Source organism: Anopheles gambiae, chromosome 3, assembly GCF_943734735.2.
Source record: "Anopheles gambiae chromosome 3, idAnoGambNW_F1_1, whole genome shotgun sequence".
NCBI classification, from domain to species: Eukaryota; Metazoa; Arthropoda; class Insecta; order Diptera; family Culicidae; genus Anopheles; species Anopheles gambiae.
Window position 1 is genome coordinate 70,624,948 of NC_064602.1, and position 24,711 is coordinate 70,649,658.

Here is a 24,711-nt window from a genome sequence, read left to right on the forward strand (position 1 = left end):
AACGACATCTGTGGCACGATTCTCTATTGGAGAGACCAATTTCTTGGCTTCGCAGATGACATCGACGGATGAGGTGAGCAAGACAACAGCGAAGGTGTGTGAGGCGTACACCTGACTCAAACGCAAAGCAGCAAGAATTAGATTGTGAAGACGAATGCTGTATCAGGTGAATCAAGACCTGTCGGAGATTGGGTGTCTACATGGATGGGATTTCAGAATTCCAGGAAAGAGTATAAATTGCTCTTCTGTGAGCATCCTTGATTTCTAACGCTCCAAGCATTTTTGAGCAAAGAATAATACAAACAAACTTTTTTTGACTTCCTGATGGTGACCAGATCCGGAAGGATGCGATACTAGGGCAGCGGTAATCGCTACTGCGGACGTGCGGGCGTGTGTGCGGAAAAATCAAAATTGTTTGATTCAGACGCATGCGGTTGCAAACTGTCACCCGCTGCGGGTGTCAAATTCCATACATTTTCAGAAAACGCACGCTCGCCCGCATCAGCGATTACCGCTGCCTAAGGATGCAATTCTAAGATTCTAATGCATGATGCAAAAGGCAGGTATTCAGTAAGACGAACGTATTTTGTTTTAGTGTAGACGGAGTTCAGTGGTTAGAACCAGTGGCGAATTTAACGGCAACCGGACTGAGAGGCCGCGGGAGGCCTCGTTGATGGTAATTCCAGCATATATAACAGTGGATACAGTAGCTTAATCGAGGGCCACGTAAATACGAGAATAATGAACTAGCTGTAATCCTACAAAAGTCTACAACCTTGATCGAGTTTGTTCTTGTTTACATTGCGCCAAAACATTCCCATGCTGCTAACGCTTGAAATTTCCTTTTTTTCGTTAAATTACACTCGAATTTATCAAATCGTATGACTTACCGCCTAAATTATCGTTTCAATCTTCCAAAATCACTGTATTAATCGCAAAAACCTTATTTTCCTGAAGAGCCACAACATCTATTGTTTACGTCCAGCACCAAACACTCGGTTCAAATTCCAACCTGCACGAAAGCTGACATCCAGCGCGTGACACCGAAACGTCAGCGGCATTAGCGTAAATTCTATGTTCCGCTCACAAGTCCGCCATATTGAATGTTTCGTCTGACAGTTGTAGCCTGTGTAAACAGAAGACATTGTTGTTTTAATCTGGCAAATTCCCATTATTTTAAACATGTGTATCAATTAAATCCTTTTTTCTGTTTTAATACATCAAATTTGTCCCGGTTAAATTCAAAACGTACAATTTATAGCTCTTTTCATTGCCACCAGTCATGGTCGTACATCTGTCAAACTACGGTCATCTGTTGACGGTGGCCTGCAGCCGATGCACACACCTCCTCCGACCTGGCGCCTCTGGATCGTGCTGTGCTGTTGAATTTGCAAAATTTCGTGGACGTGGCTGGTCGTGTGTGCGTGTTTTCGCGTTTCTTATTGCCTCCCCACCCGCGATAGAAAGTGAACCCATCCTTCGCGATAGTGTTAATCGGTTTTTTCGTTGCTGTATTTCCTTTCCAACCCAATCGTTCCCTTCAAGCTTCACGAACCGATTAAGAGGAAGGTGGAGGAAGGTCGAACGTTTTGTGTCGAACACAGGGCGCGACGAAGGACGGTGCAGACGGGAGGATAAGATAAACGGGGGTGAAAAAAAGAAACGAAACCCCTGCAGCAGACCTGCGTGCGTGCGTGCGTGTGTTTTCACCCATCCGTTTCTTTCCACCTAGGACCAGGGGGGTGGGCTATGTGTCTGTCTTCGGATGGAATATTCGATTAGCTTCGATGCATCCCAGCAGTCGCCGTCGTCGTCGCCGTTGCCAGACACCGCCAGACACTGCAGTGTCCGTGTAAAAACCGTGCTTTTGGCCTGACCGTCTTTGGGCTTATGTGTGTGTGTGTGCGCGCGTGATTCGTGTGTTTTCCGTAATCAATAAAATCCGGTACGACGAAAACCAGCAGCAGCGCTACCACCACTACCACCCTTCATCGTGCAGTGCGTGCTCTTTCTCTCTGTGTGTGTTTGTGCTACTATCGCAGTGTGCGTGTGTGTGTGTGAGAGAGTGTTGTGTGATTGGCAACAAAAACAAAGCCTACTTGACACGGTCGGAAGTGAAACAGAGACTGCTGCCGCACACAATCGCTGCTTGCCGTCCATAGAAGAAAGAGGTGGTCGTCGTTTGTCGTCGACGTGGTGTGTGGTCACATCAATCGTCATCATCACCATCATCATCATCACGGACGATCATTTCGGGGGTTCTGTTTTGTATTCCGTTTGCCGAAGAAGTGGCCTTCAGGCGTGTTGTGACGCAGCGTACAATCTTCTGCCCGTGTGTGTCTGTGTGTTTGTGTAAGTGTATAGGGGAACAAGGGCGACCAGAGAGAGATGTCCGAAACGCCCATGCCCGGGATGGCGAAACCTGCCACCCCGACACCACTGCTCGGCCCGTCCGTGGTCGTGCCCGGTGGTGTGGTAGTGGCCCCTGCCGTCGCCGCCGTTGCAGCGGCCACTGTCCCGGCAGCGACCGTCAATGCGGCCGCCGCCGCCGCCAGCCTCGCCAGCGCCAATCCGAACGGTGGATCGAGCACGTCCGTGGCGGCCGCCGCATCCCAGGCCGAGCCGGACATGAAGGGCTGGCTGCTCAAGTGGACCAACTACCTGAAGGGCTACCAGAAGCGGTGGTTCGTACTGTCCAAGGGTGTGCTGTCCTACTACAGGTGCGTGGACGTTACGACATCATCACCCGAGCGTGCGTGTGTGTCTCTTTGTAGCGGTAGCTTGTGTTGTTTTTTTTTACCAGGGCCCTTCATTTCCATACCCCCACGTAGTAGCGAGACACTGGCCCATTGGATAGTGTTTCCGGAAAGGGAGACACTAATATTACACACACACATACAGCCACATACATACTGCCCACCTGTCACCTCCCAAAAAAACACACCAAAAACGCTCTTCTAGTGTGTAGAGCTTGCATACGCGGGAACGAGAAAACAATGTGACCTTCTCGTGTATCTCTTTGTTTTTCTTTCTGTTTTTTATTGTTTCTCTCTCTCTCTCTCTCTCTCTCGTTTTCTTTTTCTTTACTCTCTGTTGGATTAGTTTATGTTGTTTCTAATTGTTATATTTTCCTTTCTTTTTAATACTAATCATTTTTATTTGTTTTCTTGCTTTGGAGAGTTATTTGTTATTTAGTTGGGCAAAGAATGGTGTATTAGTTGTATTTTATTTTAATTTGTTGTGTATTTTTTACTTTTTCCTCGGCTGCTGGCGACTCTTGAGTATTGTGTTTCTTTTTTTTATACAAAAACGTATTTCTTCACCAAAGAAACCGTAAATAAAACATTAATATTTTTTCTTTTAGATTGATTAAAACATGTAAGCCACCTAACAAGCTCAAAAAAACCCTCAACAAGACATGAAAATGAAAAACAGATACTTTGAGAGTCGCCCGTCGTCGTCCTCCATGTGTGTGTGTGTGTGTGACCCATCTTCCGTTCTGCCACAGTCTGCGACACAGCACGGATTTGAGAAGATTGAGTTTGATTGGTTTAATTTCATTACAACACATGTGCGCCTCATGCTCATCCAACCTCCCCGCTTTTCACAGTAGTGCAGGCGCCCTGTGTTGGGTTATCCAACACACAAGCATCCAAATCAGCTGCTTTTTCCATACCCGAAGGGCTCCAACAAACCTATAACCCATCCTGTGTCATGCTTATTTTTCTATCTTTTTTAGCACAAACCCCCCTATTGCCATTCCTGCCGCAAGCTTTTTGGGGTGATCTATTGAAACGGGGGGAAAGAGAGCAACATGCCATGCCATCACCGAGCAATTCGCCCAGTGCAAGTTGGGGGCACAAGGCCCTTCCATCATCGCTTTGGAAAAGGAAGGCTCATAAAGCAAGCAAAGGAAGCTCTAATTTCGTTTCAATGACGCCTGGCTGGCTGCAGTTGTGATGCAACAAACACGCGGACAAATGCCTTAAGGTGGCACCTCCCTCCCCATTTGGTCTTATGGGAAAATGTGCTGTGTGTTGGTGCAGCCCCTAGTTTGTTTGTTTGTACCCAACGAACTGTGCTTTTCTCGGGTGGAATTGAAGCTGTGTTAGTGTGAGTGCAAGTGTGAGGAAGCTGACGTTTCGTTTTGGCTAAGGTGCACAAAGTGTCCGGGGGGTGTTTGTGGGGCGTGTGGTTGTTTATCTGTTGCCCCGAAATGCTCCCTTCCTCCTTTGCTTCCTTGCTCTTGGAAGCGCCGAAGGCACACGCGACACACCACTGACAAAGGACATTTCGAAATTTTTGATATTTGTAATGATGATGGTTGCTATTTTTGGGAGGTGCCGTGCATAGCATCATGATGCATGAAACGCTATTAGAAGGACATTGTTTTGAAGGAGGTACCCTGCGCACAGAAAAAAAAATGCACTTCTGGAAGAAATGTGCCACGGAAAGGGCCGTTACGTCACGGTGCAAAACGTACCGAGGGTTGGGTTTTTTTGCCCACGTCGTACTACTACTTCCACTTCTTGCATAATCATAATGTTCGGTACTTCACCCTCAGTACCATTAGCACATCAAGAACTTCCTGTTCCAAAGAAGTCTTATAATTGTTTGTAAAACCTTTGAATCATTTTGATTTAGTTTCGAAGCGGCATGGCAAAATTAGGAATTTGGTCGAGACATCTTAGCCTTATCTGGGATGATCCCACTTTGGGGTTGGGCCCCGTGGAACAAACACACACGCGTGTGTCCAGTGTTCAAGAGGTGCTGCCCGCAACACAAAGACAAAACCGTCCCTTCTCTCCCTATCAGCGGCCAACACAGTCCCACCGGCTCTTCCCGGAGCTCCCTTATCAGCGATTGAAATCGAACGTTTTCGAGTACATTGGACTTGGGCGAGTGGAATTAGAAATGGCTCGTCGCAGCTGTTGGTGAAATAATGATTTAATTGTCCTTTTTTTTTCTTCGTTTTCATGCTGAAAGCTTTCGATCCGTATGGTGGATTAGTTTACATGTCTATTAATTTGAATAATAGACCCAAACAAAAAGAACTATTCTCCCAATATTGGGTATTTTAGAGGAAGCTTGTACGAAGAGCTGCACAGTGAAGAATGCAACGAAAACATCTGCAGCTTCATAGCTTCTCTTGGACAATACGTTATTTATTCATGTGCTTGGCAAATGGCAAATGGGGAGCGTGTTGGTTTATGTTATTTATTATTTCCTCCCCTTTTCAAACCCCCCGTTCCCGATTTCAATCCCAATCATACAACAATACACTGTGCACACACAAATGTAGATGTTTTTTTGTTTTCTTTCATTTTCGAGCTGCTGTGAATATGCATGAGTCGCCAAAATGGGGGTTTCTGGTGGTCGCGGGTGTATTAAGAATTCAGATCGAAGAAATGCATCATACTATCATTTAATTTACATCTTATCACACTTGGCCATTTTTGGGGGAAAGGAGCCTCTTGGATAGTGTTGTATCTATATTCATTATTACATTAATACTATCACCTGCTTTTTTATTATATCGCTCGCTTGTTACACTAACTATTCTTGTTTTTGCAATCCACCACAGTTTCTAATCACTCATCGATTTTACCGGTTTTTGGTTTGTGTACAAAAGTGGTTTTACTACCAAACTCTCTTAACCCATGAGCAGCATGATTTGATTTGTAGTTTAACTTAATTTCTTTAGTATTGTCCTTTTTATTTCTTTTTTTTTCAAATTGACACTTAGTTTCTTATTAATTTAGTTTTCATTGTTTCACTAACATCAAATAGCTAACACACAATGATAACAAAAAGAAAGATACGCTAAATACATTCGCTTGCTACTATGGTTAGCTGATAAGTAAATGATAATAATAAAACAATTAATTCATTAAAACAAAACAAAAATCCTTTCCAATACGGTAAAAGCGATACAAACACACACACACTTACATACCTGCCATATCAACGTTTCGTTTCATGCCGATATCGTAAAATAGAACCAAATAAAATATAAAATAAACACTTTTTTATCAATTTTAAACCGCAATATGATCGATATCAAAAAATAGTAAAAAAAACAAAACAAAAAATCCAAAAACAATCTGATTTGACTCTGGGGTTTGCTATTAAAACAGGGCTGAACATGGAGCCGGATCGTATGCTGGGGGCAGGAGTGCCGCGGGCAAATTATCTATAAGACGCCGCAGGAAAGGTCCCCGACCCGAGTGAGTAGCGTTTCATTTCCTTCTCCTCGTCCTCCTCGTCCCCTGTCGCCTGCCCCACAACCTACGGATGGGTGGGTGGGTATGGGGAGCTAGTGCGAGAGAGAGAGAGCGAGAGAGGGAAGAACCAAAACAAAAACAAAAAAAAAAAAACAATCAAAAACAATTCCAAACACACGACGTGGAATGAAACAAAAACATAAAAACAAAAACAAAATAGCAAAGCTCTACGCAATTATACTTTTCCTTCTTCTTTTCTTCTGCTCTCCTTCGTTTTCTATCGAATTTCGGAAATCGTGTCTTTTCACACTACTAGGCTTACTTAATTCATTCTTGCTACTTTCAAAGCATTCGAATCATGTTTGTTTAGTTTTCGTTGTTTATTTGTTTGTTCGTTTGTTTTCTCTTTACTTTTTGATTCTTTTATCTTTTTTTTTTAGTTTCCATCATTCATTCGCTACTTTACGCTACCTACATTCGATTGTTGTTGTTTCTATCTTTCCCTGTTTACTTTTCTTTATGCATTCCACTGCTACTTGTTTTCTCTTTTAAAATCATTGTTTTTAGCATTATACGAAAATAGAGTTAATATGCGTTTCAATCACTCTTTGATTGAGTTTTCGGTTTTTTTAAATACTTATTTCGTTAGCTCGTTGAGAGGGATTAAACATACTCTGAAGACTCTTCCGGAGATCAGGTCACTGCTTTCGGTCTCATTATTGCAACTGCACTGCAATGAGGGTTGCGTACACATTGTGGAAGGTTCTGCTTTCTAGAACGAAACGTATTGCCAACCAGTTGGGAAGCAAAACTCAATAAATTTCCCGTAGCCGTCGATGCTTTTACTTAACATTTAAAAAAAGCTGCATGTTTATTAATATTCACATAAACATTAATTTGGTCATATGCATGTTATAATATTGCTTTTAATTAATAAATTCACTCAAAACAAAAACATCTTAACATAAGCTTCATTTTTTATAGAACATTATAACATATTATAAAAGAAGCATGTTTATTTTTTAAATTCCATTTAGTAAATAGTATTAAATTGCCATTAACGGTTGTTTTGTGTTAAACTAAACCAGATTTATGTATGAAACTAATCGTATTATTTAAAAAATAGATAAAATAATGCAAAAAATAATCATTAAAGTAAGCAAACAATGAAACAAGAAGAAACACCATACAATAAAACAAAACAATAATCCAAGTTTGTAGAGTGTTAAACAAAAACAGAATGATGTAATGCGTCATACCCGTGTTAAAGAGTATCCCTTCTACATGTCACAGCTAGTCGTTAAATGGCTGTTGGCGTCAAATGGAAGCAACGTTTGCATCATGGCACTTAGTTTTTTTTATTACATTTTTTACCGTTCATTGGGAGTGCATGTTCTTTTCAAAGGGTTGAGATAGAAACGCATATTCTTAACAGAGGCATGTTAAAAACCCGTTTCCATGTGCTCTTTTTCATTTGGTTAAACATAAACACTACAAACCCTAAAGCACTTTTTTATTATTTTTATTTATTTATTTTTTGTTTTCTTCTACATTTTTACCTTTGGAATGCATTTAATTGCGACATTTTTATCGTTTTATTAATGTTTTATGTTTATTGCGCATTGAAAAGCGTCAGAATCAAATTCGTAAGAATGCCTGTACACTTTCCTTTATTTCTCTTTTTTTTTACTTATTTTTGTTTTGTTTTCGATGCATTTTCCAAATTCGATACTAGAAAAAAAAAACCCACACACACTCACCAAACCCGGGCAACTGGGCGCCTCCACTACCTTTCCTTCTTCTCCTTTCACCGAACATCCTTCTCTTTGGCCAAACTGCACCTTTTATTGTTTTTCTCTTTTTCTCTTACTCTCACTCTCTCTCTCTCTCTCTCTCTCTCTCTTATATACAGTATAATGCAGCTATTGAAACAAAAACAAAAAACACACACACTGACCTTTTTTACACTCCTTTTTCTTCCCCTTTTTCCCACTTTCCCCCCTCCCCGCCCCGTATAATTTACCCCGCAGGAGCAAAGGAACCATGATGCAATGCTTAAGAGCCCCACGTTCGCCAACTAGATTGGTGGTACCCACCTCCTCCCTGCCCGACTCGAATAGCCTTAGCAGCAATAATGCGCTGATGAAGAAGCATAGCAAAAAGCTGAAAAAGTAATTAAAACTAAAAAAAAAACAAAAACAAAAAAAAAACCAACACACGAATCACATACGCGCACACACACACACATATGCGCTCTCAACTCAAACCACTAAGAACGTGTAACGTGCGTGTGTGTGTGTGTGTATAGTGTATTTCTTTAATGTTTTTTTAGCCCCACCGGTAGTAGAGGGAAGCGTTGACACAGGTGGGGTGTGGTGGTAGTGGTGGGTTGTAGTGTGGTAGTTGTTAGTGTAGTTCAGGTGTTTTGGTTTAAGGTTTAAAATTCTCTCGTTCTTCGTTTGTACATTACTGTGTGTTTCTTTCTTACTGGGTGGCGGCTTTCTCGTAGCAAAAAAATAAAAAAATCATAAGCAAATCATAATGCTTCTTCCATACAACATGTACATGTGGTGTAACATAAATGGTCACTAACCAGAAAGGCTCTTAACCATTAACACTAACCCCGGTCCTCCATTGCGTTGTGTTAATGGAAAGTAAATACAGCAGCAGCAAGCACGGTATATAGAGTAGAGAAAGGTGTTGTGTTCCCTTTGTGGAGCGTTTTTTCCTTGCCTTTGGTATAGAGAGAAGATTCAGTTAATAAAATAGAAGAAAAAAAACAGTCGGTAGTGGTGGTGGTGGTGCTGGTAAACAATAATCGCTGTTATCGCATTCATCTTCTAATGTCCTTAGCGCCGCACCTTCCAACTTTGCCCACTTCCAATATGCTTCCCAAACCTTCAAAGTTCCTTCCAAAGAAATGATTTTGTTTTTTTACTATAAATACACATCCACATTCGTCTCCTATTTTTCTTTCGTCCCATTGCTTGCGTTCTCTGTTGTTTTACACTTTTTTTGGTGTTTGTTCTCATTTCGGTGGTCATTAGTGCTTATCTAATTATCTTTTGATCTCATTTTGCTTTGCTTTGTTGTGTCTGTTTTCTCCTCTTGTTTTGTTTTGTTTTGTGTGTGTTTTTCATTTTCGATAACTTTGTACAAAAGGATTCCTTTTTTCATTTTTTTTCTTAAATTTCTTATCAGATTTACCCATTGTTTTTGCAAACGGCATATAAAAAAGAGAATGCTTCCTTTTTGCAAATACGATCGGAAAAAAAGGAATCCTTTCTGTCTGCCGTTGGGTTATTGATAATAAAAGCATCACACGAACCCCTTTATGGTCCTTTTTAATGCTTCTCTTTTCTTCTTTTCTCTGTTTTTGTGTGTCTTTTCTTTCTTTCTTCCCCTTTACATCACATACACACATGCTTACTTGTGTACTGGTACATCATATCTCGATTGTTCCTTACCATATACGAATTTACTACTGGTTTTTCCGTTTTCCGTTTTTCCTTTTTGCCTTTCTGTGCTTGTGTTTAACGTTTGCTGCAAAAAAAACCCACACACATACACACGAACACAAACACACAACACGTGCGTCTTGAATGCTCCTCATCGTTTGCGCTCTGTCCCCATGATGACTGACTGGCCACTTCCATTTCTTTCTCCCTTTCTCTCTCTCTTTCTCTTTCTTTTTCTGTCTATTTTGCCTCTATTTTCCACCGACAGAAATCAGGCCGAAATGGCGCACACATGCCGCGGGACGATATCGCTGCACGGGGCCCTCATCCACACGGTCGACTCCTGCACCTTCGTCATCTCGAACGGCGGCACGCAGACATTCCACATCAAGGCCGCGAACGAGGTCGAGCGGCAGTCCTGGGTGACGGCGCTCGAGCTGGCCAAAGCGAAGGCAATGTAACGTATAACAGCTGTCCTTGCGGACGTGTTAAGGATGTGTTTGGGTATTAATCTTGATTTTGTGTGCCACCGCTCTATTTCCCTTTTCGTTTTAGCCGCGCCATGGAAAGCGACGAAGAGGAGGAGGACAATACGGCCAACACGATACCGAGCGAGGAGCTGAATTTGGTCGTGCGCGAGCTGACGGTGCGGTTAGAAAATCTGAAAACCTGCTACGACCTGATCACCAAGCATGGGGCCGCCCTGCAGCGCGCCCTGTCCGAGCTGGAGACGGGCGACGATCTGGCGAACAAGACGAAAATCGTCAGCGAGCGGGCGACACTGTTCAGAATATCATCCAATGCTATGATCAATGTGAGTATACGCTTGAAGAAGAAGCAATCACGACGACCGACGACGACGATGACGACGACGGTTTCAACATAAAGTGGAAAAAATGCGGACAAAAAGAGGTTCAGCTGACGGTGACTCCATCGACACACACACTTCCCATTATCATAAATCGTTCACAAAAGCGATTAAATTTGAAACCTCCGTGCAATCAGCGCACCAGTGCACAGTATCAGGTTCGCTTTGGCCGCCGCCAACCGCGTGTATTGTGTATTGCAATTTGATTTTTCGTGTTTCGGGCGGCATGTAAGCATGCCCGCAAGGAATGTGTGTCTCTCCACGGAACACACATTGTGGCTAAATAAAGAATCGCAAAGATAACACAAAACAAAAGCCATCGACACAACCCTTAGCCGGCCCTCGTATCGGTTACACCAGTCATGTGTGTGTGTGTGTGTGTACGCTGGTGCTTACCATCCGGGCACGTGAATGAGTCGGCACACTTATCGCGGATGTGGGTGACAATGCAGGAAGGAAAACACATTCTAAGACCTAGACCGATTTGCTGTGAACACAATTTCTTTGTCACGTAAAGGAAGGAAGCGAATCACCATTTCCCCCACTCATTATTGTCGATGCGAGTATACAGGGATGAGCTGTACCGGCTAAAGTTTATGTCTGTTAGATAATCTTTACATTTGTTTGATTTATATTCTGTCGTGGAATGTCTTTCTCAAAGATTTTCATTTCTTTTTACATATTTTGAATATTTTGAGCTTGTGTTTTTCTGATTCGCTTTTACATTTAGAAATGAAATGTTAGGAAATAATCCGATTAGAAATTATTGGATTTTTTTTGTTTTGGAGGGAAATGTCTTGAAACATTCTACCCAAAAATATTTGTGTTAGGCCTTAGTTACTCAGTTAGGCCAAATATCACTTAGGTAGAAATTGTTTTTTCAATATGTTGTGTACTTTCAGTTTATTTTTCTATTCGTTTTTTTTTATTTAAAAACGAAATGTTAATAAATAATACAGCAAAAGCAGGGTTTAGGTGAAAGTATGTTAAGGAAATGTACCCAAAAATCGAATCTCTCCATTCGGTTTAGTTTAAATCATTCCTGTTCTTATTGTGAAACGACTTACACTCCTTTTTCAGTATTTTGAGAACATGGAATTGATTTTTAAATTTAGACATGATTGGTTAAGAGTGCCAAGCACTTTTTGTTTAAATTTTTTATTGCTATCATATATGATAGCCAATACCTCCAAGGAAGTGTTTATGAATATAAACAAACTAAAAGAGGATGAAAATAATAATTTTTAATACAATTTTGGTTGATTTCTTGCTGTATTTTCATTGTTTTGCTTTGTTTTGATCATTGTATAGGGTAAAACAACAGTTTAAAGTTATAGATAGATTTGTTTTCAACAGGATGCTTCTTTGAAAAACAATCATGTAAACAACGTTGACACTTAGATAATATTTTGACTAACATCTGCTGTTTTGCATATATGATAGCCATAGCACACAAAACGTTTTGCCTGTAAGGCGTCAATTTCACTTTATTTACAAAATTTAACGTAATTTCTGAAACAGTTTGTTGCTAAATTATTGAAATTAAGTTCAGAAGTTCGTAATTATGAATTGAATAATATGAATGAGTAATATGTATAATTAATATGAAGTTCGTAATTGATAAAATTTAAAATATAATAATTATTATATCAAATTTGGAAGTTAATTTAATGATGTGAAAAAAGTTGCATTTTCAGGTGGCTGAACAATGATTAGCATTTCTGAAGTTTAACTATTTTTTCACTAAAACAATCAAATTATACGGTTTATTGTTCATATGATGTTATATTACAATTGTCATTAATATACTCAAATATCTTGTAAAATTATCACGATTCCTACAACAGTCAAAAATAGATGCCTTAGAGCCAAAATTTGACGGCAATCACTGTAAATTTTCTTCAAATATTCTTTTAAAAAAACACACTCACGTACAATGTATTTCGTTTATTAATTTTATTATAATGTGCTTTTTTTTAATTTAACATGCGATTGTTGATAAGAAATGAGTTTCGGGATGACGTATAACTATAGTATTCTACCCGTAAAATCCCATGTCTATACTGAATTTAATCTAAATCAGTCTGGCAGATATTACGAAACCTTTCCCAAGTACCGACCGACAAGGCTACGAGCACTCATTAAATCTATGTTATGTCTCATTTTATTACAAGATTACTAATAAAAACGCTTGTATATTACCACTCTACCATCCCCCCTTCATCCCTCTTTTTCCAGGCCTGTTCCGACTACTTACAAACGGCGCAGACACAGGGCCACAAATGGTCCAAGATGTTGCAGCACGAACGTGACCAGAAGCTGCACCTGGAGGAGATGGTCGAGCAGCTAGCGCGGCAACATTCGCACCTGGAGCAGGCCGCCACCCGTCACAGGCCAAGTGAGTATTTGCGCGAAACGACGACGACAACAACGAACGGCAACGGGGATTGCGCAGACCATGACGTTGTTGTTACCCCGTTTTTGTACATGGAACAAGGTTCTCCTGCTCTTTCTATCTCTCGAGTGGAAGCAAAAAAAAAATAACAACTGTCACACTACTCATGGGGAAGGAAAAAAAAAGAATCGAACACTTGTCGTGTTGGCACGGTGGTTCGGACTACCAAATAACAGGATGCTGTTGGGAAGATTTGCCGGTGAGGTGAGAAACTGCTCGAGTCTCGTTGTGTACCCACCGAGAAGGCGATTTACGCTGCGACGCGGCTGTTGTCCCTCTCCGAGCCTTTATTGACCTTCCCAATTTTGGGACGGCAAATTGAATTACCATCAATTAACCAGCCCGCGACTGGACGATGCCAGGAAGGCCAACCGTTTTGCCAAACCACGGGCACGGGATTTGATGCGAACTGCTGGGGGTGAGAGAGCAACAGCATTGATTGGAATTGGAAAATCCACACAGACACGCCGAGACGCCGATGTGTTCGATGCTGGTGCTTTTAGAGAAGACTTTTTGCGAATCATTCCCCGTATGTGACGTCAAACCGTAGCTTCAACAGTGATATAATGGACCGTTTGGAGTTTTTAGCCTCAATGAATGTTAACACGAATGCTTTGGAGGTTCCAAAATGTCTACTGGCACGTGTTAAACTACAACCGTTTGCTGGCCAGTGGGCAGTAAATAGTAATGAGCAGCAAGTTGTGTCACATAAAATATGTGTTTCGTGCGCGCAACCCGATCCCGCAGCTACTTTCCATATTCATGCACAAAAGGTGAGCTGCTAGGGTTTCGACCCACATGCAATGGCGTGGCGTCCAGCGGCCGCCGCCTAACCGATTGAAGGTCATCAATCCGTCGGTGCCCTGTGCGCACCCTTTCCGCCCGTAGTTAGCGAGTAAATCACGCCACACTGGATTGAAATAGAGTACACCTGCACTAAACCTCATACTGGCGCATTGTGTGCGCTGCTCGTTGACGATTATGATGCGTTTGTTCGTGCTTTCCTCGTCATCGTTACACAAGTCTCAAATTGGTGCTGCCCTTGCACAGTGAGCTGGATTTTCATCACGAACCCCCCGCTCTCCTACCAAAGCCAACCAACGATTACAATTGGTGATTAATCATAGGTAATGTCGTGTGCGTGGTACCATTTTGCGGAAGTATCTCTCCGGCAGTGTTGAAATTAACCGCCAAAAATTATCCACCAACAAGACAAAGAAGCAAAAGCACTTTGCACGCGGACACGTTCCCCAATGTTGTGGCTAAGGTTGAAGGGAACGGGAGAGGGGAAACGCTACCATTGGGTAGGATAATCGCATGGTAACAATTCCGATTTTTATGATCCCGAAACACGCGCACCTGGTGGGGCAATTTCATCAACAGTTCAGCAGCAGCAGCAGTTGTACTCTTTTGCCGGTACGATTAAAATCTAATGCTGCTCTCCCTATCTGTCACAGTTAAGTGAAGTATTTGAAATGCCATCCATTGTAATTGTTGATTGTGATTGCCGACCGGCTGCTCGAGTTCTGCTGTTCGAGTGTCAATTGAATGAATCCATAGCGATAAGAGCAGATACAGTAGCGTGCGTCAGATTTCTCTGGTTTCGCTGGTACGCAAATTGTGTTGTGAAGAAGATAAAGCTCTGTGATATTGCACTTTTTAATGCAACTTCTTCCCTTGCTATCAATGCTCTTGTTTCTGCTCTGATTTGTTTTGATTTGCTCCATCTGTATTTTTGGGCTAAAACTTAAAGAGATCTTCTGAAGATGCTATCCTTTATGATCCTCTACCATCCTCTGTCATTGATTGACATTATTTTCTAGTCTAGGGACTAGTGACGGTATTTTCTAATTGAACTTCTTCGTATTTGTTGGATCGGATTGTGAAATTTTACACAAATATATCAACTACTTCCAACTATAAACATGGATTGGGGCATCAGCTCTGCGTAATTTTTACGGAATACACTCACATATTGATGTTAATTAAAAATGTACACAAGATATAGCACAGCGAGCTTTTTTCGCTCTCAGCTAGCACTGTTCGACAACTACGGCAACGACGCTGAAACAAAATCACATCACTGTAGAAAACGCCTTGTGCCTTAAAGCGGTGAATGTCCGGTATCATTCTTAGGATGATCGGGATAAGCGTACGATAGAAAAATGTACTATTTCGAATAGAATATTCTTAACATCTTGCTTTAATACTTAGATTTGATTTATGGAGCAGAAGCCATGTTAGTAGTGGAACAATAAGTTTTAGTTCAGGTGGTTTTTGGGCACATCAAAGTGCAAAATAGACGATGGTGTAATGATAGGGTGTAGTGTTGGGTTCCATGAATCTTTCGATGAGATTCATTCATATGAATCTTCAGCGATGAGTGATTCGAATCCCAAATCGCATATCAAAAGATTCATGCATCTCGGAAGATTCATGTATCTATAAGATTAATGAATCTATTAAGATACATAAATCTGCAGGGAATCTTGAATCTTAAGAGATGCATAATCTTCAATATATTGAATTTGCGAGATCCCACAGTGGTAAACTTGTACACCTGTAATAACATGCCCGTTATGGGGTCAAGCCTCGCATGGACCGTCTCCGCGTAGCAGCACAAACTATCAGGTTGCGAGGTACTTGCCAAGTAGTCTCGAAGGCTGCCATTATCACACAGGTTGTTACGTCAAGAAGAAGAATTAGAAGAAGCTTAAGCTTTATACATCTTTAAAGACTTATGAATCCTTTGAGATTCATGAATTCCTAGAGATTCATGAATTTTTCGAGATGTATTAATGTTTTGTGGTTCGTTAATCTTTCCAGATCCATGAGTCTTTTGAGATTCATGAAGCTTTCGAAATTCATGAATCTTTCTAATATGTATATAATCATATCAAAGACTCATTCAGATTCATGAATCGGAATGTCATTTACCCAACACTAGTAGGGTGTACGGGTGGTCCTGTGGTACAGTCGTCAACGCGAACGACTCAATAACATTCCCGTCATGGGTTGAAGCCTAGAATGGACCTCGTCCCGTAGCAAGGACCTGACTTTATCTGGCTACGTGATACTGAATTAGTTTCGAAAGCCTGTATAGGCCGACATGTCCTTATGCCGGCTAGGACGTTATGCCACATAGAAGTAGAAGTAGTAGGGTGTATAAGCGAGTGGGTAAAGGCATCTTGTAATTGGACACAACAACCATAGTCGGTCATGGTCTTCGCCTAAGACACTAATGGGTTTGGCCAGCTGTGTGACTTAAGCTAACTATTATTGAGCACACCAAATCCTGCGTATTGTGGCTCGGTTCAGACGAGAGCTTGAACCTTTGCCACGCATTTAGCTAAAGGCACGTTATGCAAGTTGACAACAGTACCACAGAACCTGTAACACGGTGTTAGTAGGTCATAATGCCAAACAAAAAGGAAAATTCTCGTTACTTGCATGGTAGAATAGTGTGAGATCTATTAAGTTTGTAGGTGTATGTTATGAAATGTATCGTTCTCCCCTACATTTTTTGCATGTGAGATATATTATCACAATGTTTGCACTCTTCCCTACTGCAACTCGGTTGCGATGACACGGACAACGGTGTTGATTGTTTACTTCTATACAGACTTAGGACCGATTTACAGAACCAACAACAGTCTACTGCAATCAAAAGACTTCAACGTGGTGACATCATTAAATGCAAACACCCCTGCAATACGTGGCAACAACTGTAGAGCTGAAAACGAACACCTGCTTTAAAAGCAAACATTTTGAAAAAAGCTTTTCTGTATTTCATGACGATGAGTGTAAAATTGTTTCTTATAGGAAAATGTTTTTAAAAATCATATTTACTGAACACAATTCATTGCACCTACTCCGGCACACCGCACTGTACGTTCGCGTAAAGCGTGTGTTTGTAGTGGTGTTGCAACCATCGCAACTGCATGCGAGCGAGAGAGTGTGTACGCCAGAGAGAGAGAGAGAACGAGAGCGCAACCCCGGTGTGGCCCCGTCTTTTCTTTTCTTTTTTTTTCGCCACAATAATTCGCACAACCACCATACGGCGCGGCGGGGCCGCAGCAGTTGACAGTTCGGTTCTATCGCGAGTCCCCGGCGGCGGCGGCGACAGTGGCCACACAGTCAGCAAAGCGCGGTCCACGTTCCAGCCCCGCTGATAAGCCCTTTTTGCGTACGTGTGCGTGTAGGTGTGTGTGTGTATTTTGGCAGTGTGTGTGGGAGGGTGAATGGTAAATCGGTGTGAATCTGTTGCGCTTTGTGTAGCGGTCCGTGGTTGTTTTTTTATCTCACAAGTTGTGCCAAAGTTATCGCCGCCCGCTTAGAAGAAGACACTAGTCGTCTGCCATTACCTCTCTAAACGGTTTGTGTAGTTGTGTGTAATCGTGTAACGTTAGAGAAAGAGAGAGAATGGCAAGAGCGAGAGGGAGAGAGAGAGGTAGAGCGTAACAATTGGCCACAGGAAGAAAAGAAAAAGCACACGAATGGGACAAAACAGAAATTTCGGCACTACCAACACCAGCAACAGACAGATACGGCTATTATCGTATGATTCGTGACGTGGTAGTACCGACACACAGATGTGTGTACCATCCGGTCGGTCGGTGAAGTAATAGGGCTCTCACACTGACTGTACAAAACACACACATCATTCGAATTTCGGGTTCCTGTGTCCTTCCCTCTTGCTGACCCCGTTTTTTGTGCCTCCTCTCACCACCGCCGGTCCGTTATCAGTGTTGAGCGGTCGGTGGTTTGCATGACGGTTGACGATTGTGCTTTTCCACGAACAAATCAGCTGATTGTGACATGACGCGTGCGTTAATCATCATCGTCGTCTGCTGACTGATAGGAGTAAAGTACGATTTGATAATATTGTGCTCTTTATAAACAACCAGAACCCTTCCCCAGAACGGCGGCCCCCGTTAAGAAAATACGGCCTACTCTTCCACACATCAAATGCCAATCGTGACATCACCATCGGTCACGCATACATACGGCCTACTGCAAAGCAGCGGCAGCAGCAGGAGCAGCAGCAGCTGCTAACCTTGTACGCGTGTACTTTGCGAAGGTTTCAGCATGCTACGTTTGCAGCAGAATCGCGCGGCAGTGGCAGTGTGTGCGTGCGTGCGCTTCCAACGGTAGCGCAAGTCCAGGGCCGTTTGCGCTTAGAACTGTGTACTAGATTGTGCGCCACATCTGTGTTCGTTCGCGCAAAAAAAGATGTGACGACACAGGAAATTTGTAGGAAGCAACGTGTCAGTTTGCAAGCACGGATATACGGACTTTAAATATAGCAACATCCTAACCGAACGCACCTAACCGATGTTGGGTGGTCCGATACACCCGCTCGGCTCAACAGTGTCTGGCGTTATTTCCGGCCCTAATACGCGAACGCCGTGCTTGTTTACGTATGCAACGAAAAGAAAAAAGGGGGAAACGGAGGAAGCACAAATTTGCATACCGAAACAACACCGAAAGGGAAAGCTGTGTAAGAAACCACAAGGTGTCTGATTGCGTGGAAGAATTTTTTTTTTTGGACGCGGAGAAGTCATTGCCCAGTCACTTGATCTTGTGGAATCAACCCCCCAAGGTCTGCGTCTTCCACTTACGCTTTGCCTTCCCTTTTCCGATTCTATTCTTATTGGGAAATAAGACAATCACCGTCATCAAGGTGATGTCGCGTCGGTCACAGCGAGTACACAGTGACGGCAAAGAGGGGGAAGGGACCTTGAAACACGGGGCGCGCATAAATTGACAACACTAAATAACGCTCGCCAACCGTCGCTGTGCGTTCCAATTTTGCAATCTAAAGGGATATAAATATAATGCAACAATTTAATGCAAACAGCGACGAGCGAGAGGGGAGAGGCGGTCGATAGTTCTCCGTTCTGGCCAATAATATGGTTCATTTTTTATATTATTTGTTTTTTTTTTGCGTAAAATTTAATCATAAAAAGCTAAAGCTTTGTTACGAATTCATACACTCTGGTGCGATACAATTAAAACCCGCGTACCGTAATTGCTTATTTAGTGTGTGTGTATGTTTTGCAAAAAGAAAACACAAAAACAACAAAAAACCACACACACTTTGGGTCAGATTACGGTCTAACTTAATTATTTACGCACCGTCGTCTAACGGTCGAACGAACTGCGCGGCCTAGAATCCCGCCGGCGACCACCGCCTGGCTCCACCATGTCTGGCCAATATTATTATTTCCTGGGAAGTTGTTTGTTCGTGTGTATGTGTGTTTTATTTTATCCTTCCGTTTTGGGTTTTTTTTTAGATTTTACTACTGGACAGTCTAACAAACGGAAAACGCCGGTATAAGTACACCAAACCGAAATGGCAAAAGTTGGACACTGCAGTTACACTTGTCGACAGCTTGAAATGGACTGCAGAAATAGGAAGAGAGATAGAGAGGTTTAAATGCTTTCCCTACTATCCTACTAACAGCGCAATTTGCTGTATTAAGGACGAGAACCAGCGCCAATTTGTTGCAACGTGCCATTACTAATGTGGCGCAAATTGCATAATAGCATCGTTGACCTTGTTTGTTTTTTTGGGAAGGGACTGAGGTTTAACTAATTATTCATCTTTAGAAGAAGCGTAGGAATGATATGCTTTATTTAGAAAGAAGAATTCATGTACTTTCAGCGTCACACAATGTGTGCAGTTATGATATTGCTTGGTATTAGTAGTTGCCATGTTTAATAAGCATTTCATTCACGATAGAAATGATTCATTGCGTTGTAATGTCGCCTATGACGCACATGATCTTGTGGCTTTACTTAGCTTAGTTCTTTATCTATTTAGCTAACATCCACATGATCTGCTGAACCGACTGTACAATTGATCATTCGAATGATCGAATGCAATTGATCAACAAAAATTACAAAAAGGGAAAGAAATAAAGTTTTAAATTCAATAAAAGAGAAAAGGCATTAAAAAGGAAAGTGTAGAAGAAGTAATCAAACAAACCAAACAACACCTGCTACCATCGGTATTAAGATTAGCGAGGAATTTGTGATCATCAGGCGGTGTAGCAGTCAAGTTCTTGCAGCTGCTCACTTACTTGACGATTTGACCGATAAGGAGCCTGATTGTGTTTACTTTGCAAAACAGCTCTCTCTCCCCTATCCTCACAGATTGATCCGGACGATTTTGCTTTGACTAAATTCTTTCCTTTGTTTTGTGTGTTCTTCCCCCATTTGCAGACGCAGCCACATCCGCATCGGATGACGAAGATAACGAGTTCTACGATGCACAGGAGGAAGGCGGCTCTGTCACGCAGGAAGATAGCTCATTCATACTAAACATACCGGTCACGACGCATCACAACCATCGGCGGAACTCGAACGACGCCACCGGAAGCTCATCGGAAGGGGAGGACGGCAATAGTGAAACGCAGCAAGTAAGAACGGCCACACAACATACCCTTCTGTTATAATTTCCACTCCCCAATCAGTGCAGATCATTAACGGCCGGCCACTTGTCGCTGTCATTCTCGCCCCGTACAGGTATTAGTGGTCGCCGAGAATCTAGACAATATGGATGTGACCGATAGGATATCTGTACATAGTAGCCAAGCACTAACACCAACGCTAGCGAACCAATCGAAGGTGGTGCGCAAGCGGCGGACCCGCGTCCCCGACAAGCCCAACTATCCGCTCAACCTGTGGTCGATCATCAAGAACTGTATCGGCAAGGATCTATCGAAGATACCGATGCCGGTCAATTTTAACGAGCCACTATCGATGCTACAAAGGTATGGAGGGACAGCTGTGAATTGCTATTAAGGTAGTGTTTTACATAATGGTCATTTATTTGTATTTGTTTGTTTGTTGGGGCGCAGATTGACGGAAGATTTCGAGTATTCGGAAATACTGGACAAGGCGGCACAGGCAAAGGATACCTGCGAGCAGCTCGCGTACGTGACAGCATTTACCGTGTCCAGCTACTCGACCACCAGCAACCGTACCGGCAAACCGTTCAACCCGCTGCTGGGTGAAACGTACGAATGTGATCGCACCGATGATCTCGGCTGGAGGTGCATTAATGAGCAGGTAAGAGAGAGTGTTAAAGTTCTTGCAATCGTGTGAATTCTGATTCAGCATTATTAGTCAGAATGGATACTTAGAGGAATTCAAACTTATAGCTCGCATTTTAAGCGATTCACAAATCAGAATCATCGATGATGGTGATTCTCAGAATAGGATTCGTAAAAAAAACTGATAAAGAATCACGATTCGATTGAATGTTCAATAAAATAGGGATAATTCTTCTACTTTGGGAATAATAATGGAAAAAGCTGATTCAAACTCATGAATCTTTTAATCGAGTCATGTTTAGATTCTTGGGATGCTTTAATGGTTTTAGAATTTACGAAGTGTGCAAACATAGTTTTTATAGCTTCATGAATCTTCAGTAATTCATGATTCTTTTATGATTCATGAATCTTTTTGTGTATTGTGATTATTTTATCATTTAAGAGTCTGTTATGATTAATGATTCTTTTATGATACATTAATCTTTTTTATGTTTTGTGATTCTTTTATCATTTAAGAGTTTTTTATGATTAATAATTCTTGTATGATTCATTTTTTTTATGTTTTGTGATTCTTTTATCATGTACGATTGTTTTATGTTTTGTGATTCTATAATGAATTACGAGTCTTTAACGATTCTGTTTTTTTTTTTAAATATTCATTCATATGAATCGTGGACTGAGTGATTCGAATCACGAATTGAATATCTCAATATGAAGGGGTTTAAATGTAAACATATTCACAAAACTCTGAAGAATCATCAGTAATCATGAATCATGATTAATCTGGCAACTTAGTTTTGTGAATATGTTTACATTTAAACCCCTTTACAGAATCACAAGATATTAAAATTGAGATATTCGATTCGCGATGCGAATCACTCGGTACACGATTCATATGAATGAATATTGAAAAAAGAACATTAATTTCGAATCTTGAATTTTAGAAGATTAATCTATTTTGTGTTTAATAATCAGGATTCAGTTCGTGATTCAATTGACTCTGACTCTGACTGAATCGATTCAAGCACAGCACACTCATCTTCCCCGTTTTTCATTCCAAGGTATCCCACCATCCACCGATGGCCGCCCAGTACTGCGAGGGGCGGGGCTGGCGCTGCTGGCAGGAGTTCACGATGACGTCCAAGTTCCGCGGCAAGTACATCCAGATCGTGCCGCTCGGCTATGCGCACGTCGAGTTTCCCGCCACCGGCAACCGGTACACCTGGCGCAAGGTGACGACGACCGTGCACAACATCATCGTCGGCAAGCTGTGGGTGGACAACCACGGCGACATGGAAATCTTCGGCGAGCGGAACGCGAAAGGCGTCAAATGTCACCTGAAGTATCTGCCGTACTCGTACTTTACGCGCGACACGCAGCGGCGCGTCAAGGGCGTCGTGATGGACAGCTCCAACCAGGTGAAGTGGGTGGTGAACGGTACGTGGGACAGCAAGATCGAGATAGCGCCCGTGACGTCGACGAGCGGCTCGACGGAGAACCCGGTGTACAAGACGGGCAACTACAAGACGGCCTGGACGCGCCGCATGCCGCCGCCGGACAGCGATCGGTACTACAACTTCACCCTGCTGGCCTGCCAGCTGAACGAGCCGGAGCCGGGCGTGGCGCCGACGGACTCGCGGCTCCGGCCCGACCAACGCCTGATGGAGGACGGCAAGTGGAATGAAAGCAATCAGGAGAAGCTACGGTAAGTGGATGGATGATGCGGGGCTGAAGCGGTCGGTTAAATTTGGATTTGGCATTTGTGTAATTAAATCAACGTACATCCCGCTTGCTTACAGGTTAGAGGAAGGTCAGCGCGCACGTCGCCGGCAGCGTGAGGCCGAGGCGGAAACGGCCGCAGCGGAAGGTCGCCCCTATCCACCGTACGAACCGATCTGGTTCGGCAAGGAGAAGGAAGAGGGTACGGATAATCTAGTGCACGTGTACAATGGCACCTACTGGGACGCGAAAGCTAAAGGGGACTGGTCGAAATGTTCAACCATTTTCTAAGCGCGCCCTTCCGGTGGCGCCCCCAAAAGGGCAAAATGGTGTGCAACGTGAGCGTCGTCACCTCCCATTTATACTCCAAGCAAAACCAATGCTTCTTTTCCTAATGACCTAAACGTGTCGGTGATAAAGCGAGAGATATAGAGGGAGAGAGAGAGAGAGAGGGGGGATATTGTGTGGTAAGCATGTCGTGGTAAATTGTGTATCTATTTAAAGGCAAAGTTAAATCATCAAATACAGGATTCTTTACATGTTCGAATAACACGCAACTCCTTAACCGCAGCAGCAACAGGGGCAGTAAGTCCAGGTGGATAAAGGAGGAAAAGAGAAAGTGTGCGCACCTTTGTCGCCGCTTTTATTAGCAAATATGTATTGCCATGATTCTCCAATCCCTCTGTATTGGTTTAGCGTGAAGAAAAGAAGAGGAAAGTAATAAATTGGGAAACGAAGCGGAGCGCATTTTTTGTATACCACCTACCAGAACACGAATCGGCACCAGGGCGAATGGGATTGTGCAAGAAAAACAAAAAAAAGGTAATAGGACAAGTACACTGGGACAGGGGGAGAGGGCTAATCTAAGGGGTGCAAGGGTGCATATGTGTGTAAGGCTCGGGCGCATCAGATTAGAAATAGACCGAGCTTTTTCCAATGTTACAGGATGATAGCAGGAGGACGAGCAGGATGGTTTGTCCAAAGTGGCGAAAAGCAACCAACAGAAAAGCTGCAGTAGTTGAAACTTTCTAAACTGATACGAAAAGAAAAACGTGAAAAAAGGAAGAAAACGATTCTCATGTAAGCAAAACCAAACAAAATAGTCCTTATACTGTGTTGTACAGAGAGATAAAAGGAGAGAAAGGAAGAAGTAGAAGAAGAAGAAGAAGAAGAAGAAGAAGAAGCGATAACTAACAAACTTCCCTCCTTCCTTCCCAAAACAAAAACAGAGGGTAAAATATTAATTAAATATTATAAATTAGCAATTAGTCTCTCAGAAGAAGAAAAAAAGAAGTTATGAGAGTGTTGCTATATTACTGTGTTTGTTTCGTTCTCTTGAATATATGATAGTTGTACTACACTACTGTGTTAGTGAGTTGTTACATTGTTTTGTTTTTTTTTCTTTTACTTTTTCTCTACTTTTTCTTCATTTTCTTTTCTTTTACTCCTCTACATGTCCTTTTTTCGACTTTTAGGTGTAATTTATATACTTTCTGTAAGTTTTTACTTCTTTTATTTATTCGTTCTACCACTTTATTGGTGAAATAATCGTAATGCAATGGTGTGTAGACGGCGGCAGGGATGAAAAATAGGTGCAAAACACACTTGGAACTTGTTAAAATATTCAGACAACGAATGACTTACTCTCAAAACTGTTCTTAATCGAAATATTCGCAACAGTAGTGCGCAATCGTTTCGCCCGTGTTTGCGTTGAGCTTAAAAGCGCTCCCGTTGAAAAGCATTTTCTAGCAACAAAAACAACAACAACAACAAAAACATTAAACAACTTTCTTCTTGTGTTCTTGTGTATTGTAATAGCTTTTCCCGATGTGGCGCGCTCGATGTGTTATTGAAACCAACAAAACAACAAAAGGAAAACCTACACAACCATTTAAAAATGTGCACACACACCTATTAGAAAGTTCAT

General features: G+C 42.2%; 1 protein-coding gene across 4 annotated transcripts; it reads left to right on the forward strand.

Moving 5' to 3' along the window:
- The first annotated feature begins 1,314 nt into the window (after window positions 1–1,314).
- LOC1271054 (oxysterol-binding protein 1) lies at window positions 1,315–24,166 on the forward strand. Of its 4 annotated transcripts, XM_061662098.1 has the most exons (11): window positions 1,371–2,720; window positions 6,138–6,227; window positions 8,255–8,395; window positions 9,951–10,139; window positions 10,238–10,496; window positions 12,789–12,948; window positions 20,233–20,429; window positions 20,536–20,783; window positions 20,871–21,081; window positions 22,127–22,770; window positions 22,865–24,166. In XM_061662098.1, exons 1-11 carry the CDS (start codon window positions 2,389–2,391, stop codon window positions 23,073–23,075), a joined length of 2,682 nt encoding a protein of 893 aa, XP_061518082.1. In that variant the 5' UTR covers window positions 1,371–2,388; the 3' UTR covers window positions 23,076–24,166. The 4 variants fall into 4 exon arrangements, with proteins under 4 accessions (XP_061518086.1, XP_061518082.1, XP_061518085.1 ...); XM_061662101.1 differs by lacking the exon at window positions 8,255–8,395 and having other exon boundaries at window positions 1,372–2,720; XM_061662100.1 differs by lacking the exon at window positions 6,138–6,227 and having other exon boundaries at window positions 1,372–2,720.
- The last annotated feature ends 545 nt before the right edge of the window (window positions 24,167–24,711 follow it).

Excerpts from the sequence above, each read along its gene's own strand:
- LOC1271054 (XM_061662098.1), top strand. The coding sequence starts at position 2,389 with ATGTCCGAAACGCCCATGCCCGGGATGGCGAAACCTGCCACCCCGACA. Across the intron at positions 10,140-10,237 it reads CTGGCCAAAGCGAAGGCAAT|CCGCGCCATGGAAAGCGACG; the intron begins GTAACGTATAAC and ends TTTTCGTTTTAG. Across the intron at positions 22,771-22,864 it reads AGCAATCAGGAGAAGCTACG|GTTAGAGGAAGGTCAGCGCG; the intron begins GTAAGTGGATGG and ends GCTTGCTTACAG.